Raw genomic sequence first — 20,250 nt, forward strand, 5'->3', positions numbered from 1 at the left:
TGGCTCTATAACTTCTGTCTTTCCACCTAGTGGATTCTGCCTCTTTCTTGAATCTGCAGAATGTGCTGTACCTCAATGGCAGGTTTCCAGTCGCTATTTCTTTTCACGTAAGGCCATTCCATCTCTCCATACCATCAACTGGAAGGCAATGTTGGGGCATCGTTGGGCAAGGCAGTCAGCCACAAATATGATTTGACATAAAATATTGCTACGCTATTTTATTCTCTAGGGTCTCTGCTAAAAAAAATGTATTTTTTGGGGGGTTCTAAGTAATTTTCAGCAAAAAATACTAATTTAAATTTGTACGTTAAAATTCCAGAAAAGGTCTGGTCTTATAAAACAAAACAATGATAATAGGTAATAGTTACCTGCTCTGTTCAACTATATTGCACAGAGAGGTCCCTTATCTCTGCTTCTGGCAATCTCTCACAGTCTATCGCTGGCTCTGTCAGCTTCTCCCTACTCTGGGTGCCTCTTAAGTCCTAAAAAGGCACACATATGCGCAGTCCCAGGCCGGGCCGCGTGAGTCCATAGACAAACACAGCATCAGTAAGCCATGCCCCCGCTCCCTCCTCACAGAAGTTTGACTGACAGCAGCAGGAGCCTATGGCTTCTCTGTCCTCAGTTTTCCCTGTGAAAGCAGGAAGTGAAGGGGAGTAGTGCTGGTAAGCCTGCTTTAGGTATTTTACCTGTGATTTTGCTAAGGGACCTAAAATTCTCGCTCTCCTCATGGCATTTAAGGACATGTTTTGAACAAGTTGATTTAATGCAAATAATTCTAGACATCTCCCTTTAAAAAAAAAAAATCAAAACATTCAATGTGAGTTTTTACAGACATAGAATTCCATTAAAATAAGTCATTACAGATTAAAGGCTAATTACATGGGTGTCCACATGCCTCCCCATGTCACTCTTAGAATAATTACAGGATGCCATCTTCCACCTACAGTCGCCCGTTACATATCAGCAGAGCTTTCGATCGGGCTGTCATCAGAGAGGAGCATTTCTGTTTGACACAAAGCATAGGTTCAGCAAAAAGTGTCCATTAAAGAATCCATAGCGACTGAACGCCTCGGACAGTCTCCTGCTGAGTGCTTACAAAAATATAATTTTGCTCCAATTACCCTGTCAAGTAGTTAGTAATCAGAATCTACGGTCGCCATGTGTTATGTTTTCCTGAGAACAACAGTAGCCCGAATGTCTCCCTGCAGCACGTCGCGTTCCCGCATTGCCGCTGGCGGCACATTTTGTACATATGCGCAGCTCTGGCATAAATACAGGTTATGGTTTTACAATTTCACTTGGTAAAATCAGTGATTATTATATGTGTGCGCAAAAGAACCCAACACAAATACAACCAGCAGGAAAGAAAGATTACAGAGAGAGCATATTAGTATCTCAGCAATTATGCGTAAAGTCTGGAGAGGTTGTGCTTGAAAAGAAATGAAGAATATAAGAAAATCAGGATATAACATCAGGTTACATTGTATATGCAATATATACCTTTATATTTGTACACTTGTATGTATTCATTTGGAATTAGGGTAAAAGTTGCCTAGTGTTTTGTTTTCATCACTGTAAACTGTTGCAATAATATCACTGCTGCTCCACTGAGCTTGAATGAAAAATGTAATTTTTCTCCTATTTTATATTAAAAAGACCTTATCGGGTCCCTTAACAAATGCAAATGGGACTCCCTCCTATACTGACACCTCCAGCAGCCAATGACATCCGTCTTCACTCTATTCCAGCACTGCAGCCTCTGTCAGCGTCTTCAGGATTCAGCACTTGTCAGATGGTTGTGTCCTACTTGGGCATGCTTTCCCACATACAGTAGACAAAAAATATATTTCCAATATATGTAGAAAAATATATATGTGACATATATTTACAATATATTGTAAATATATTGTATAAATGTGTAACATATATTTACAATATATTGTAAATATATTGGCCCCGAAGCACTTACGCCGACGTATCTCAAGATACGCCGTGTAACTATGCGCCGTCGTATTTGTGTGCCGTGCCCAGAATCTGAGATACGCCTAAAAATAGGCATCCTATGACTGACGTAACTTGCCTACGCCGTCGTATCGTGGGCGCATATTTACGATGGGTGCATTTTCTGCTCCCATTGATTTTCTATGCACATATGCAAATGAGGGAGAACGTAGTTGCGTCCGGCGCATAATATACGCGGTTTGCGTAAGTCGTAGTCCAGCGTAAAGTTATTCCTCATATAGGAGGCGCAACTCATGCAAAGGTATGGACCAGGGAACACAAGCCGTCGTATCTTTTGTCGTTTACATAGTGCGTGATTATGACTAGGCGTAGGTTACGTTCACGTCGTAGGCAGTGATTCGACGTATCTTAGGCAGTTGTTTCGACGTGATTCTGAGCATGCGCACTGGGATGCGCCCACGGAACGGCGCATGCGCCGTTCGTTTTAAGTACTTCTATGGCGCTTGGCCCATCATTTGCATGGGGTCACGCCTCATTAGCATGGCTCACGCCCACTTCCACCTACGCTGGCTTACGCCGAGGAAACCCAGCGTATCTTTAAGAGCGAGTGGGAGCGAGTGCTTTGTGAATCCAGTGCTTGCCTCTGTGCGCTGCGCCGGCGTAGCGTAAAAGAGATACACTATGCGCCGATGTATGTGAATCCGGGCCATTGTATGTCACATATGTAATTTTCTTTCTAAATATATTGGAAATATATTTCTCTTTCATGTGCGATGGTTTAATCCTCCAACACCTGCCTTACTACTGTTTGAAGAATGAAACCATGAAATCATGGTGCACAGTAGGGGACACTGGCACCCCAACATACCAGAAGTTTTGTTGCCAAGAGTCTGAAGTAGGCTGTACTGCTGGAACAGAAGTAAGGTGACTAGGGTTGCCATCTGTCCGTGATTCACCTGGACAGTTTGAGTTTGGAATCATGTGTCCGGGCTTCAGACTGCCTGAAACCCAGACACGTTATTCAGACTGGACTATGACATCCCCATTGAAAATGTCAGCTTATGACGAAACGCGTTTGGGAGGACATGTATTGACGTCACTGCGTCATTTTAGAGGAGGACGGGCTCCTGTATTCGCCAGCCGGCAACTTTTTATATGTGATTTTCCTTTGTGTACATGTAAGTGCAATACTTTTATTTATTACAACATTGAGACTGTATCACGCTATGGTCCATCTCTTTTTTCCTTGAGTATCCATACTACAGTCACAGACCTTTATGACACGTTGGGGGATATCCAGTTGGTCAATCCGCTTCCTGGTTCAATTCACTCTACATTGCAAGCCAAAGGCCATGGCTGGGTCATAGCCAAATGCTCTTTGCGCTTGCCATTCGGTAAGCGGCTATTCATTACGGTGGTGGGCACTTATCTTTGTGTGAATCACTGTGGTGTTGCTCAAGGAGATTTTGTTCCAACATATGGACTGCAGTTTGCCTCACTTATTTAATCAGCCTATGGACTTTTCAGTTAGCTATGCAAACAGTTTGCACAATATTGATGTATGATACGGCTTATATTAATATTGTGTGCATTATTATTTCTAGTATGTCATCCTAAGGACTGATGTATGTGTATTTATCATTATTATTGGTACAGTTTACAACCCTTTTGTTTATGGACTATGGCTTCCCAGCAGGGTTGCTGGCTGCAGTTTTTTAAGCTAAGAGTATATGTTACACTCTCTTTCATGCTGCCCAAAGATGGGAGAGGAGAGAGGGCTTGATCTGAACCTCTTCCTCTCGACCCTACCCCTCTGTGTCTGCCCACTATCCTTAAAAAATGAAAGTTGGGGCTGGAAATTTGAGGTCCAGCAGCCTCAGATACATCTGGATGAGAGGTGCTAACTGACAAGGGGTGAGTTAGCTCACCATCCATCTCTGCCTGTGACTGAAGTCTCCCCCTTCTATCTCCTGCCTCTGAGTGAGTACACCAAGGTAAATTAGGGTTCTCAGAGCACCCCTTACTTTGGAGTTCCTATTTACACTAGAGGCCACAGGGCTCCCCCTTCAGAGTCCTCTCCGTACATCAGAGTTCTCAGTGTTCCCTCTTAAATCAGGGTTCCCAGAGCATCCCTTATCTTAGAATTTCCCAGTGTTCTCCCTTATATCAGAGTCTGCAGAGTCCCCCCCCTACAGTGAAAGGGAACTCTGTGAGATCAGATGTAATTCTGTGGACTCTGATGTAAAGAGTGACTCTTGTTAACTTCACATGATTAGAATTGTTATTAAATAGCAAAAGGCAATTGCAACCATGTGTTTCATTTAAAGTCCCACCCCTTTGACTTCTCATAAGGTGACTAGTGATGAACAAATGTGGCTGGGTTCAGTTTGCTGGGTGTTGTTACATTTAGCGTGAAGTGCAAAATAAACCTGAACTTAAATGATATATAAAGGTTTTTTTTGTTGTTGTTTAGTTTTTTTTTTTTAAAACATTTCATACTTAACTCCTCTGCGCAGTTGGTTTTGCACAGAGTGCCCCCGATCCTCCTGTTGTGGGGTCCCTCAGCGGCGCTCCTCGTCTTCTCGAGTGCCCCGTTGGAGAGCTGCTCTCCCTCAGGGCACTTGTGCGGGCACGCTCACGTGTCCTGCTGCTGTGTCTATTGACCAAGACAGCAGGACGCGGTCCCGCCCCCGGCTTTCGCATCATTGGATTTAATTGCAGGGAACAAAGTTTAGATTGCAGGGAACAAAAGTGTAAGTAAAACCCACCAAGGTTTACTTCCTCTTTAACATTGCATATGTCCATGAGAAGTGACTTGGACCTGTAAAAGAGAAAGAACAACATGCAAAGCAAGTGTAGCATACGTTCATAAGACAATAAAGTCTCAGGTGAATCTTGAAACCTACTCTCAAGTCAGTGAGACCACAGAATGTCAATGTCCTGAGCTTGATATTCTGGAACAGTCCGTGAAACATCAAGTCACTCCTTCAAGGGCAACAGAGCTTGCAAGAATCCATGGATTGTAGAAGGGTAGTCTCTTTAATTGGTTTGTCTGGTCCAGCTTGCAAAGATAAGGATGCACTTGCAAGATGACTAAAGTGCTTTTAATACCTCGTACACATGGTCGGACTTTTGACCGTGCAAAAGTCTGCCGTGACCCCTGTCGGAAGTCAGACGGACAAAAAGAGAAGAGGTTCTCTATCTAAGGTCTGTCGGACTTCCGACATAAAAAGTCCGATAGAGGCTACACACGGCCGGACTTTCCGAGAAAAAGGCCCGTCTGACTTTTTTTCTCTGAAAATCCGGCCGTGTGTATGAGGCATTAGGCCTTTTTTTTTCCTGCACAGTTGGAGTATATCATATTTAAACATCACTTCTTACTAGGACAAGGAGTTCCAGTAACATCCAAGCCTAACACAGTCATTTGGGAATGAGCATCACTGTTAAAACCCATGATATTGTATTATGATCTTGCACACTTGGCACTAGGAATGAGCCGAACACCCCCCCTGTTCGGTTCGCACCAGAACCTTCGAACGGACCGAACGTTCGCGCAAACATTTAGAACCCCATTGACATCTATGAGACTCGAACGTTCGAATTCAAAAGTGTTAATTTTAAAGCCTAATATGTAAGTTATTGTCGGAAAACGGGTTTGAGAACCCGGGTCTTGCCCCAGGGAACATGTATCAATGGAAAAAAAAGTTTTAGAAACGGTCGTTTTTTTCTGGAGCAGTGATTTTAATGATGCTTAAAGTAAAAAAAAAAACGAAAAATTCCTTTAAATATCGTACCTGCTGGGTGTCTATAGTATGCCTGTGAAGTGGCACATGTTTAGAGCTGTCCCTGCACAAAATGAGATTACTATAAGAAAAAAGTCATTTAAAACTGCTTGCGGCTTTAATGTAATGTCCCTGCAATATGGATGAAAATCATTGAGAAAAATAGCATGGGTTCCCCCCTCCCCCCAGGTCATTACAAGCCCCTTTGGCCCTATATACTTTGAACAGCAGTATACAGGTGGTGCAAACAAGACAGGGACTGTAGGTTTGTTGTTAAGTATAATCTATTTGTAATTGTGAACTGGTACTTTTTCAAAGTGTAGCTCCAGCCATAAAATCTATTTTTTTATGTTTCAATGTTTTTATTAATAATTTATATTACAGAAAAAGAAAAGGGAAAAAGAAAACAATGCAAGTATAATAATATACATCAAAAACATACATTTCAATTGTATATGGTATTATCATTTAAAGCAAAGCATGAAAAGAAAATGCATACTAAAATCCTTTTAAAAGAAACACTGAAGCCTCGTACACACGATCAGTTCATCCGATGAGAACGTTGTCATCGGTTAACCGATGAAGCTGACTGATGGTCCGTCACGCCCACACACCATCGGTTAAATAACCGATCTAGTCAGAACGCGGTGACGTAAAACACAACAACGTGCTGAAAAAAATGAAGTTCAATGCTTCCAAGCATGCGTCGACTTGATTCTGAGCATGAGTGGATTTCTAACCGATGGTCGTGCCTACTAACGATCGGTTTTGACCTATCGGTTAGGAATCCATCGGTTAAATTTAAAGCAAGTTTGCTTTTCTTTAACCGATGGTTAAATTATCTATGGGGGCCACACACGATCAGTTTTGACCGATGAAAACAGTCCATCAGACCGTTGTCCTCTGGTTAACCTATCGTGTGTACGAGGCCTGAAGGTTCGGTTTTTATTCTCTAAATTGATTAATCTAAATTTAGATGTTCCTTACCTCTTTTTTTATTTTGCCCTCCAAAGTATTGTAATTCAGCTTTCAAAATGCCATATCCTGTGCCTCCTCTTATTGATTTCCACCAGCCGTTTTGCATGGTGGAAAGCATAACGTCCAGAACATGCTTGCTCCCTCTCTTTGCCTACAGCTCTGCATGTAGACGTTCTCTGTCTTTCACAGGCTAGGAGGCAGGACATTCTTGAGCGTCTCTAGAACGCTGTAGCTCCCCCTCCTTTCCATTCATTTTATTTGCAAAACTATTTACAACCCCACCTTCACTCCTCCCACATTTCTCTGGTGGAAAGTGGAAAGTGAAACTGATTTTTGTAATCCTCGGCTTCTACACAGCACAGTAAAGGCCCACAGCAACTAAAAAGATTATTTTCTAACTCAAAGGTAAACTAGAACTAAATAAGATCTTATTAAATAAAAATTATGCTTTTAATTAAATTAAAATATATTAGAGTCCAAGGCCCAGATTCACAGAGAGCACAGCGCACATTACGCCGCCGTAGAGCAAACACCATACGCCATGCCAACGTAGCGTGGAGAGGCAAGCATTGCATTCAGCAAGCCAGTGCTCCCAGCGCTGCGCCAGCGTGGAGTGGGTTTCGAAGGCGACGCCGGCGTAGGTGGAAGTGGGCGTGAACCCATGCAAATGAGGCGTGACCCCATGCAAATGATGGGCCGAGCGCCAGACAGGTACGGATCACGAACTGCGCATGCGCCGTGACGTGGACGCATGCACAGCACCCCCTGCGCCTGCTCACAACCACGCCGGCACAACTGCCTAAGTTACGCAGGATCACCGCGTACACCATGAACATAATGTACGCCCAGCCAGACACGCGTCCAACGCACAATACGCCGGCTTGTGTTCCCTGGTGCAGACCTGTGCATGTCTGTTGCCGGGTTGCACCTCATTGATGGGGAATAACTTACGCGCATCTCGCGTAGCACATGCACGGTCGTGAATCGGTGTATTTACCTAATTTGCATGTTTGAATGGCTAATCAATGGGAGTAGCACCATGCGCCCAGCCCATATGTACGCCCACCCTACGCCGGCGTGTGCAAGCTACGTCGGCGGGGTGTAGCCTGTTTTTAGGAGCATATTGGTTCGTGGGTCTGCCGCACACATATGCCGGCGAACATTTTCACTTACGTCTGCGTAACGTGTTATACGTCAGCGTAAGTGCTTTGTGAATCTGGGCCAATATATTTATATCCATTTCTTTACTGTGCTTATTCAATATCATGCATTGTATGTCTTCTGTTCCCCCATGTCCAATACAAACAAAAACACCCTCTCCACCACCATTTTAGCTTATTTTTACTATCCATTTTTAATGCACACCACATTTACATATCACCCAATTCTATCCCTCCATCCCCTGGTATGCTCATCCATCCCTCAGAGAGGGAATTGTGAAGAATAAAACAGACTGAGGGATGGATGAGCATACCAGGGGATGGAGGGATAAAAATGGGAGAAATGTTAGAGAGAGAATTGTGAATAATAAAACAGACTAACATTTCTCCCATTTCTATCCCTCCATTCCCTTGTTATTCTCATCCATCACTCTCTATATTTTAGTCTACATAATTCCATCTCTAACATTTATCCCATTTCTAGCCCTCCATCCCCTGGTATGCTCATTTTATTTTTTATTCAATGATCTCTGTCCAATTTTTACAATCTGCATGCACTCATCATATTTCTTGATCATGCTTTACTATGTTTCATATATTTATGCTAGATGCATTCCTCAGAATGCTATTAGAAATACCAATCTGTGTTTTTTATCTCTTCTCCATAAATTTATGATCTTTATTGTTGTTTTTTATCTTTTGGCCACTGGAGGGAGCATTGGCGAAAGTGGTGAACCTGGATTATTGACTCCATTAAATCGGAGGAGGTGGGTGTAATGCTAATACACCCACAGCTCCTGATAGCGCTGTTTCAGTATGCGCCGCCTGTACAGGGCGAGTGCGTATGGGTGGAAATGAGGTTCCGGCCAAACCGGAAGTGCCAGTATGACTGGAACGCAGGAGCCGTTCGCACTTCCTGGTTGAGACAGCATGCGGTCCAGGAGTGGGGGATGCTAGAGGAGACTCTGTACACACTCGAGGTGAGTGCAGCGGCTGATGTTTTTATGGTCGGGCATAGCTGGTATACCTCAAGGAGGCAGATACTTGTTTCCCTCTGGGGGACAGAATTAAGGGGTGGGATTTGTCAGCAGACTAGTTCTGCGCATGTGCCTATCTACACACACATATATATACTGGAGGGATTTCTGGAGAGAGCCATGATAGACCTTTCAGGCTCTGAAAAAAGGGGTGCGCCCCAGAAGCGTCAGCCGTTCCGCCGCCAAAGGGTACCATTGAATCCTCAGTATCATCAAGTCTTGCTGGCAGGGACCAAGAGGACTGGTCTGATTATTAGACAAAGCTGTATTCAAGCTCTCTTTTGTGAGTAGAAATAACTTGTTTTTACTATAATTAAAATCACTAGGACGCTGTGCCCTCCCTCTTTTGTTTTTTCTTTTCTCTTAGTCTATGAACACCCATGGTTCAGAGGAGGGCTGCAAGACCTGTGATTTTATCTTATGATTGTACTACATTACCCCATAACAAAAACACCAGAGCGCAGGAGAATTTTTGTATTGTATTCTTTATTGTTAATGAACCACTCTTGGTCAATTTTTGTTTGTACTTTTTACTATATTTGTTGATTACAACATTACTCATTTAATCTTTAAATTATTTCAGAATGCCCAGTTGTTTTGTGAAATCGTGTTCCACAAACACGAAAAAAATACGAATATCTCACTGCATGCTTTTCCACACAATAGAGAGAGAATCAAAACCTGGCTTGAAAAAATAAACATTCCCATCGAAGAAATTGAATCGTTGAAACTATTTATAAATCTAATTTATGGACATTCAAAGTTTGTTCAAAACATTTTTCAGAAAATGATTATGAACTAAGAGGCACAAAAAAACTTCTGAAGAGGACTGCTTATCCTTCTCTGCTATTAGAAAAAACAAGAAAAAGGTTTCATGTTAAGTTTGAACACAACTATTCAAAACGTCGAAAAATAGAAAATGCTATGCCTTCACAAACTTCAAAAAATGTATTAGATATGAGCTCTGCGTCAAATCAAACATCAACAGAATCAAGGGAATGTGTATCAAAAGTTAGTGACTGTGAAATGCTAATGCGTCAATCTGCGGACTCTGAATTGGTTGACAATGTATTTTCAAGTTCAAATAATAATGAACCTACTGAAATGATTGATCTATCAGCGAATCAAGTCAAAATAACAATTAGCAGTTCAAATTCTTCACTTTCTCAAAAAATCAAGCAGAAACCCAGATGTAAAATTGTTCATCCAGGCATCCAATGTCACCTTAAAAATATAGGGGTGGATTCAGATACATTGATACGTTACGCCGCCGTAATTTAGGGCGCAAGTTCCGTATTCAGAAAGAACTTGCGCCCTATGTTACGGAGGCGTAACGTATGTGGTCAGGCGTAAGCCCGCGTAATTCAAATGTGGATGGTGTGGGCGTGTTTTATTCAAATTTACTGTGACCCTACGTATTTGACGTATTTGACGAACGGCGCATGTGCCGTTCGTGAAAAAATCCCAGTGCACATGCTCGAAATTCCGCCGCAAATCGTCATTGCATTCGACCTTAACGTAAATTACGTCAAGCCCTATTCGTGAACGACTTACGCAAACGACGTAAAATTTTCAAAACTCGACGCGGGAAAGACGTCCATACTTAACATAGGATACGCCTCATATAGCAGGGGTAACTATACGCCGGAAAAAGCCTAACGTAAACGACGTAAAACAATGCGCCGGGCAAACGTACGTTTCTGAATCGGCGTATCTACCTAATTTGCATATTCGACGAGTAAATATACAGAAGCGCCACCTAGCGGCCAGCCTAAAATTGCAACTAAGATACGACGGCGTAAGACACCGGATCGGATCGGGTCTTAGTCAAATCTATGCGTAACTTATTCCAAGAATCAGGCGCATAGATACGACGCCGCACACTCAGAGATATGACGGCGTATCTGGAGATACGCCATCGTATCTCTTACCTGAATCTACCCCATAGTAAACCAAAAAAAGATACAGGTATGCATACCTTTGCCAACAGTCTCTGTTGCTATACAGTGTTCCGTGGTTGAATTACCTGAATTGACTCTTTTACCAACATTAGAGACTAGTATGTTTGAATTTTTGAATATTGAAAAAAATAATGATGATTTTCTGCAATCATCGTTTTCAGAAAATGTGGACCTACAAACAAATTTAGAATCTGAGAAATTCAAACAACTTGATGTGCCTAAAATACATCATGATCCAATTTTTTTTGTTCTTGGATTATCACCAATTATAACATTACCGGAAAAACTTACATTGGCTGATAACGAAGACATTTTGTTCACTACACCCGCCAAAAAAAAGGATAAAGACCAATCTTATCATCCATCTGAAGAAGAGAAGGAAATGTATTGTGAAGAATTGGAGGAAGAACATTTAAAATTTGATATATCGGAACCGGACCTATCGTTTTTAGCTGTTCACGAACAGAAGGAACCCGCCAATGTGTCAATCCAGAATACATTTTTGTTTTTTTAAGGATGCTTAGATCAATTATTGATGCAATCTCCTTGCTTACAAGATCAGACTTGCACGGGGAGTATAATTGCTCTAAAGAAAATTATTAAAGGCTCTGCATTAATTGTGCATGCAGAGTGTAGTCAACACCACAAATTCAAATTGTGGCAAAGCCAGACATTTTTAGGGCGAATGCCAGCTAGAAACTTGATGATTTCATCCGCAATAGTTTGCAGTGGATCAAACTGAATATTAAAAATGTTCTTTTAATGTTAAAAATGTATAGCATTTCTGCAACTACACATTACAACAATAAAAAAAAAATACATATTCCCAACTGTTGAACATCATTGATTAACAGAACGAACCAAAATTATTAAAAAAATTGGTGTAAATACTGTAGCATTGATTGGTGACGGCCAATGTGATTCACCTGGCTTCAATGCAAAGTACTGCACCTATACGTTAATGGATGCAGAAACAGATTGCATTATAGATTTTCAAGTGGAACAACTGCAAACTGGTCGTACATCCGTTTCACTCGAAAAATTGGCATTTGTCGAGGCCTTGGAGAGTGTTTTAAGGGATCAGGTGAAGGTCAAAATCATTGCAACCGACAGACATGTCTCCATAAGAAAAATAATAAAGGGAGAAATATCCAACAATAAGGCATAAATTTGATGTTTGGCATATGGCAAAATCAATTGGTGGGAAAATTATGGCTGCAAGCAAAAAAAGCAACAGCAAGGAACTTTCTGGCTGGGTTTCTTTAGCCAAAAATCATTTATGGTGGGCATCAAGTACTTGTCAGGATAATACAAATCTACTTCAAGGAAAATGGATGTCAATGAGTTTTCATGCATCAAATGTACATGAATGGCAAGGAAATAGCCTATACCATCGTTGTTCTCATCCGCCAATACCTACCGATGAACAGAGGCAATATGAGTGGCTTAGACAAGGATCTACAGCTCACCACAACTTAAATGGCATCATTCAAGATCAGAGATTTTTAAAGTCTCTTCCTCATTTTTCTGTTTTTTACCATACAGGTGAGATTGAAGTTTTTCACAGTATGGTTTTAAAATATAGATCGAAACGGCACCACTTTTCGATGGACGGCATGGTTGCCAGAACACAACTTGCTGCACTCGACCACAATCACAACATAAACCGCTTGAAAGCAGTTGTTCAGAAACCCAAAAAAATTCTGAAAAAAAGGGTGCTTTGCGTGATCGTTATGGCTTTAGCAAGGCAAAAAAAGACTGAGATGTAGGCAAAGTATATGAACCAAGTAATCAATCATTTGTGAAAGAGATCATCAATGATGTCATTGACCATGCCGCCAGATTACATTTTTTTAGCTGGCATTCGAAACAGGTTAATGTTTCACAAAACATTGCAGCATTTCCACGTCCAGAAAAAAAACAAAATGCTCTCTAAATATCTGTCTCGTTTTGACTGAAAACAAAAATACTTTTTTTTTGTGGTTAATTTATTGAATATAAAATTAGTCTGTATAAATATAATATCTTTATCTGTTGTATTTGTATGTTTATTTAAAAAAAATAATGCAGCATGTACCCAACAGTGTGGTCAAACAATTCGGGGGACTCCTCAGGAGGACATGATGGGGCTAGGGAAGGAGTGACTGATGCCATTGAGCAGAGGGAAGAGGCCGCCTTGGCAGGTGCTTTGCCAGACAAAGTAGCCTGAGCCTGGGTGAGAGAGGATGAGGAGGATGAGGACAGCTTGGTCATCCACTCTACCAAGTCTTCGGCATGTTGCGACTCAACACGGCCAGCTGCCGAAAAAAAGGACGAGCGTGTCCCACGGCCACGTGCTGATGAGGATGCACCGTGTCCACGACCAGCACTGTTGCCTCTAGACGCAGAGCCTGCTTGCCCTCTTTTATCAGCTTGTAACTCTCTGCCTCTTCTTGTTGTCCTTCCAGACATACTAATGGCCTGCACACTGCAGAGGACACAGGCAATACACACACCACGTAGCTTTAGGTGCAAACTGCAGAGGACACAGGCAGTACATACCACGTAGCTTTAGGTGCAAACTGCAGAGGACACGGCAGTACACACCACGTAGCTTTAGGTGCACACTGCAGAGGACACAGGCAGTACACACACCGCGTAGCTTTAGGTACACACTGCAGAGGACACAGGAAGTACACACCACGTAGCTTTAGGTGCAAACTGCAGAGGACACGGGCAGTACACACCACGTAGCTTTAGGTGCAAACTGCAGAGGACACGGGCAGTACACACCACGTAGCTTTAGGTGCCCACTGCAGCGGACACAGGCAGTACACAATATGTAGCTTTAGGTGCACACTGCAGCGGACACAGGCAGTACACACCACGTAGCTTTAGGTGCACACTGCAGAGGACACAGGCAGTACACACACTACGTAGCTTTAGGTGCAAACTGCAGAGGACACGGGCAGTACACACACCACGTAGCTTTAGGTTCAAACTGCAGAGAACACAGGCAGTACACACCATGTAGCTTTAGGTGCACACTGCAGATGACACAGGCAGTCTACACCACATAGCTTTGGGTGCACACTGCAGAGGACACAGGCAGTACTCACCACGCAGCTTTAGGTGCAAACTGCAGAGGACACAGGCAGTACACCACGTGAGAATACTGCAGCTAGCACAATCACCTGCCTGCCAGTAAATTAGGAAGAGCGGATCTAGCTATACTATACAGTGTATAAATATATATACAACACCTGGGATGCATATATATCCTCTACACACTGTAACTTTAACTGACTAGCCTGCCTGCTCTATCTACCTACAAAAAATGACACTCTCTCTCTCTGTCTTTTCTCTCTTAAAAGCCGCAACACACTACACAAGGCCGACCTGCAGGTGGCCTTTTATAGTGTGGGGCGTGTACTAAACCCCCTGAGCCATAATTGGCCAAAGCCACCCTGGCTTTGGCCAATTATGGCTCTCCGTTCTTTGCAAGCTGTGATTGGCCAAGCATGCGGGTCATAGTGCATGCTTGGCCAATCATCAGCCAGCAATGCACTTTGATGCCGCAGTGAATTATGGGCCGTGACACGCCACTCTAATTTGGAGCGAACGGCCTGTAACGTTCGTATTTCGACGAACGGTCAAACATACGATGTTCGAGTCGAACGTGAGTTCGACTCGAACACAAAGCTCATCCCTACTTGGCACACAGAAAAAGCATGGTGCTGTCATAATTGACAAGTTGTGGGTTCCTCTCTATCATTAAGTACTTGAATGCACTCAATGCGTATAGGAAGAGCAATTTCTTCTGTTCCCTTTATGTCAGAAATAATGAATTCTTTAGCTGGGGCAATTCATTCTTTTTGTTCTGCTATGCCAACTATGTCTGTAGGGTGTAGAAAATTACAACTGGGTTTACCTCAAATATTGAAATAAATGAGGAAGATGTCCTGGGAGTTTGTGGTTTCTAAATGACAGCTCCATAAATATTCCAAGGAAACGTACTACTATATATATATATATATATATATATATATATATATATATATATATATATATATATATATATAGTATCTCACAAAAGTAAGTACATCCCTCACATTTTTGTAAATATTTTATTATTTATTTTGTGGCAACACTGAAGAAATTACACTTTGCTACAATGTAAAGTAGTGAGTGTACAGCTTTTACATCAGTGTAAATTTGCTGTCCCCTCAAAATAACTCATCACACAGCCATTAATGTCTAAACCACTGGCAACAAAAGTGAGTACACCCCTAAGTGAAAATGTCCAAATTGGGCCCAAAGTGTCAATATTTTGTGTGGCCACCATTGTTTTCCAGCACTGCCTCAACCCTCTTGGGCATGGAGTTCACCAGAGCTTCACAGGTTGCCACTGGAGTCCTCTTCCACTCCTCCATGATGACATCACGGAGCTGATGGATGTTAACGACCTTGCGCTCCTCCACCTTCCATTTCAGGATGCCCCACTGATTGTGGGACAACAGGAAGTCTTCCATTCCTCCTACTGCTGCCTCCAATTCCCAGTCTATGACACCACACAGTGCGTGTTTCAGGAGGAACGTAAGAGGGATTATTTTGCTAATGCCAGCCTAATTGTGGCTCACTGTTCTGGTCACCTCTTTAAATGTTAGCAAGACGCACATTCTGAATCATGAGCCACTGACATTGTGAAAAGAACCCTGGCTCCCCAGAGATGGCAGGTGGGTCTTGGAGTTTAATGATGAGGTTCAAGACTGTACTTGAACATACTCAGTGTGGCTCTATGCTTACCCTCTATCCAGCCTGATGTTGTGTTGCGTATTCTAAGCCTCGGAAACCCCTCTCTCTCTCATTAGTAGCCATAGATGTTTCAGCAGATACAGCTTCTGTTAAAGGGGAGTTCCACCCACAATTTCACTTTTTAAATATAAATACCCCTGTAATACACAAGCTTAATGTAGTCTAGTAAAGTTAGTCTGTAAACTAAGGTCCGTTTTGTTAGGTTGTTAGAGCATTTAGTTAGTTTATAATCTAGAAATAGACTGTGGCCATCTTAAGTGTGGGCATCATTAAGCCAGACTGTATGACTTCCAGGATTTCAGCCTTGCAGATCTCGCACATGCTCAGTGCTGCACAAGCGATGTAATAGGTTTCAGTCAGGTTTCCATAGCAACGGGAGTGTCAGAGGAAGTTTCCGCCCCTTCTCTATGCAAATAGGCTATTTGCAAGGACTACTGGTATACATGATGCCTATCCCAGAAACCCTTGCGAATAGCCTTGTGACTTAATATCCTAGGCTAATAAGGAGGAGGAAGTAATGAAGGACTACAACATAATGGTATTTACAAGCAACAAAATAAATAAAAATTGTCCATTCTGAACACTATGAGATTAGGGCATGCAGCACAGACAAACATAAAAAAATGGGTGGAACTCCACTTTAAGGAAGAGGGGGAAGAGGTGAAAAGTGAGGAACAAGGAGAAGGAGGAGAAGTGTGGACTCTATGCTGCAGACTAGTGTCACTGAGGTGCTGTTCTCACCAAGCTTTGTGATGCAGATACCACAGATGATAGCAGAAGCAGTACTGAGCATTGCAGCGGCCATTACCTGTTGGGGGGGAGGGGGGGAATGGTGGTGCTTTGGTGGACAATAATTTCCTGGTCAAGTATAAAATGATGTAGTGGACCTAGAAAAAGGCCATAAGCAAGAAATGAATAAAAGTGAACACCAAAAGTAGACACTGAAAAACTGTGCATAACTTTGTCCAACTGCAAACAGGTTGGGTTTGCTCAAAATCCCATGTTTGACCTGAACCCAAACCTCATACTTATTGGAGATGTGAGATAAAGAGGTAAGAATAAAACCTTTTTTGTTGCAGAGCTGCTTTTGCATTTGTTTTGGGACCTGATAGAACTTCTTTGAACAGTGTTGTCAAATAAAGGGCACACAAAATCATTAATATCTGCTCCTGTTCCAGAACAATTTACAGTCTAATCCTCCAATCACATACAAAAATGTACACATTCTTGCAGGACCATCGGTAAGGGGGAACAGCTGGCCCTTCTGTGCCAGGCCCCTTCAGTTCACAAGGGAGGCCTGGGCACCTGCTAAGAAGAGGGACCGGCCCTACTGAATTATCACTCAAACCAATCCTTCTGTGGCTCCTGCAGGGGGAGCCACAGGATGATTGGTCCAATTATCTGTGCTCCCCCATCTCCCGATGCTCAGATCACCCCCTGCTGTCCAGGCCTTCCCTGTGCCCCCTCCTTTCCCTCCCACTGGCTACTGCAGGGCACACATGCACACATGAGGATTGTTTCAGGATGGAGAGAGTTAGGCCCCATACACACCATAGAATCCATCCGCAGATAAATCCCAGCAAATGGGTTTCAGCGGATAGATCCTATGGTGTGTACACGCCAGCGGATCTTTATCCGCGGATAAATCTCCCCTGGGATGGATTTCCAGCAGATCGGATATTTGCTGTGATGCACAACATATCCATCTGCTGAAGTCCATCCCAATGGATGGATCCGCTGGTCTGTACAGACTCACCGAATCCATCCGTCCGAAGGGATCCCCCGCATGCGTCGCAATGATTCAACGCATGCGTGGAATTCCTTATATGACAGCGTCGCGCCCGTCGCCGCGTCATAATCGCGGCAACGGCGCGACACGTCATCGCCAGAGGATTTCGGCGCGGATTTCAATGCGATGGTGAGTACACTACATCGCATTAAAATCTGCTGAAATCCTCCCGTGTGTATGGGGCCTTAGGGGTGGAAGTTTGAATGCAGTTAAGACGTCATATTTACCGACCCCTTCCTAAATGAACATGGTGAGAAATTGGTACAATCACACCTGTGTTCATTCATGAAATGTGTTTACTTTGCTATTCCTACTCAATCGCCTCCAGTGCAGCTGAGGCTGCAGAGAAAGATTGGGAAATCTGTGTCCTCAGTCCCTTTCTCTGTCTCAAAGGAGACATCAGGGGTCTGTTTACAGAACCCCCCCCTTAACATAGCAGTTAAAAAAAATGTAAAAAATATTTATTTATTTTTAAACGTAAAAATAAAACGTTTAAAAAAATGTAAAATATAATAAAAAGAAAAAATAAGGGCTCATCCACATGTAGTTTGCTACAACAGCAATTGGCATTAGGGTACCTCTTCAGAGAGAATTTCACAGGCCACAAGGTGGTATATCACCTTCTCACCACCTGCTTTAACCCTGCACTAGCACGCCACAGCTGTGTACATTACTCGAGCGGGCAACTGTGCCCAAATGTACAAGTATACTGTGCACATTGTGGCATACTTGCACATTATGGTAAGAACTCTCCCACCAGTGGGTGCTAAAGTTCTGCTTGCATCTGCATGTAAGGGATGGCCATGCAACTAGTACAGTGGAACCATGGATTACGAGCATAATCCGTTCTAGGAGAATGCTCGTAATCCAAAGCACTCACATATCAAAGCGAATCACCCCATAGAAGTCAATGGAAACAAAAATAATTTGTTCCGCATTGACTTCAATGGCATGCAATACCGCATGTGGACAGAGGTGGGGGGCGTCGGAGAGCCTTGGAAATACTCCGAAAGGCTCGGGGACACCTCGACTGAACTCGGAAATCCTCTGGAACAAAGTATTTCCGAACGGCTCGGCTCTGCTCTTGCGCCCCCACACCTCTGGCCAAATGCGGTATTGCACACCGCTTTGGCTTGAATCCTGCTTATTTTGCAAGACAACACTCGCAAACTTAATAAGGATTTTTTAAATGCTCGTATTGCGAAACGCTCGTTACTCGCAATCCAAGGTTTCACTGCATCAGTGTCAATTCCATCTCTCGCTAGTTGTTCAAATCTGCTGATGCTGACATATCTTGCAGCAGTCTTTCTTTACTTCTCTACAGCATTCCTATGGGCTGATACGGTGCTAGTTCCGCTACCAATTGAGCTGACAAAATGGCTGCCTGCACCATGGTTGTATGACAGATTCTGTTCAAAGTAAAAAAAAAACTGCAATATGGTTATTTTCACTATCTAGCACACAGCTGCTTGCTCCTCACGGAGTGTTTTCTGCTTGCTTCAGCAGAGAGAAGCCACCAGCTGCTACCGGAATAAGTCAGAACAACGCTAGCGGCACGGGGAAAACTCGCAAGACTTCGACAAGCAGCAGGGAGCATGCTAAATCTACATAGACCCAGGATCCGCAGCTCGCCCAGACTACAGAGGGGAAAAAAAGTCCTATTACTTTTACATGTTGTTTTCAAGTGGGTTTCTTTTTCAGTGTCAGAATAAAAAAAAATGAAAATAAATAAATTACCGGTATATATACATATAAGATCTTGCTTTGTGTCATTTTCCCAAAAATAAATCAAGGTTTGTTGCTATTTCATTAAATGTTCTTGCATTTACAGGGTCAGAGTCTGGACTATACAGTAGATGGGGATTCTTCAGGGTCCTAGAGGCATCCTCTGCATCGCCTTTAGTGCAAAGGGTAAAGAGCAGAATGGTTTAAACTGGAGAACAAAGTGACATTCAAGTATTTTATTGAGTAGTTTAGTCCCATAGAACAGCAGTCCCCAACCTTTTTGGCACCAGGGAATGATTTTATGACAGCCACTTTTTCCCAGGGATGGTCATTTACAGAGTCTGTTCTCAGCCCCCCTGTTACAGCACAGTCCCCCCTTTATATTAGTGTCCTCAGTTCCCCTTCACATCACCCCCCCCCCCCCCTTACATTACAGTCCCCTTTACATCAAAGTGCCCTTTTACAGTACAGTCCACTTTACATGAATGTAACAGGGACTGTACAGGGAGCACTGTAATTTAAGGGGAGCACTGTTATGTAAAGGGGGGATGTAATGTGAAGGGGGGACTGCACTGTAAAGGGGCACTGTAATTTTTACAGTGCCCCTTTACAGAGCAGTGCCCTTCATATTACAGTGCCCCTAGCAATCACAGCCTCCTCCATCGCAGCACCCCTGCAGTCTGCCCATCACAGTGCCCTTGCAGTCTGCCCATCACAGTGCCCCTGCAGTCTGCCCATCACAGTGCCCTTGCAGTCTGCCCATCACAGTGCCTGTGCAGTCTGCCCATCACAGTGCCTGTGCAGTCTGCCCATTATAGTGCCCCTGCAGACTGCCCATTACAGTGCCCCCGCAGCCTGCCTATTACAGTGTCCCTGTAATCTGTCCATCACAGTGCCCCTGTAATCTGTCCATCACAGTGCCCCTGCAGTCTGCCTATCACAGTGTCTCTGCAGTCTGCCCATCACAGTGTCTCTGCAGTCTGCCCATCACAGTGTCTCTGCAGTCTGCCCATCACAGTGTCTCTGCAGTCTGCCCATCACAGTGTCTCTGCAGTCTGC

At 43.3% G+C, this 20,250-nt stretch overlaps 1 protein-coding gene across 1 annotated transcript in view; it reads left to right on the forward strand.

Annotated features, from left to right (window-relative positions):
- Positions 1-19,221, forward strand: part of AGBL4 (AGBL carboxypeptidase 4) — a 2,019,815-nt gene extending 2,000,594 nt beyond the window's left edge. The window contains exon 12 of the mRNA XM_040360525.1: positions 18,970-19,221. Coding sequence (XP_040216459.1) covers positions 18,970-19,078 — 109 coding nt within the window. The 3' untranslated portion in view covers positions 19,079-19,221. The remainder of the gene's footprint in view (positions 1-18,969) is intronic.
- Positions 19,222-20,250: the final 1,029 nt, after the last annotated feature.

This window comes from Rana temporaria, chromosome 7 (assembly GCF_905171775.1).
Source record: "Rana temporaria chromosome 7, aRanTem1.1, whole genome shotgun sequence".
Lineage (NCBI taxonomy): Eukaryota > Metazoa > Chordata > Amphibia > Anura > Ranidae > Rana > Rana temporaria.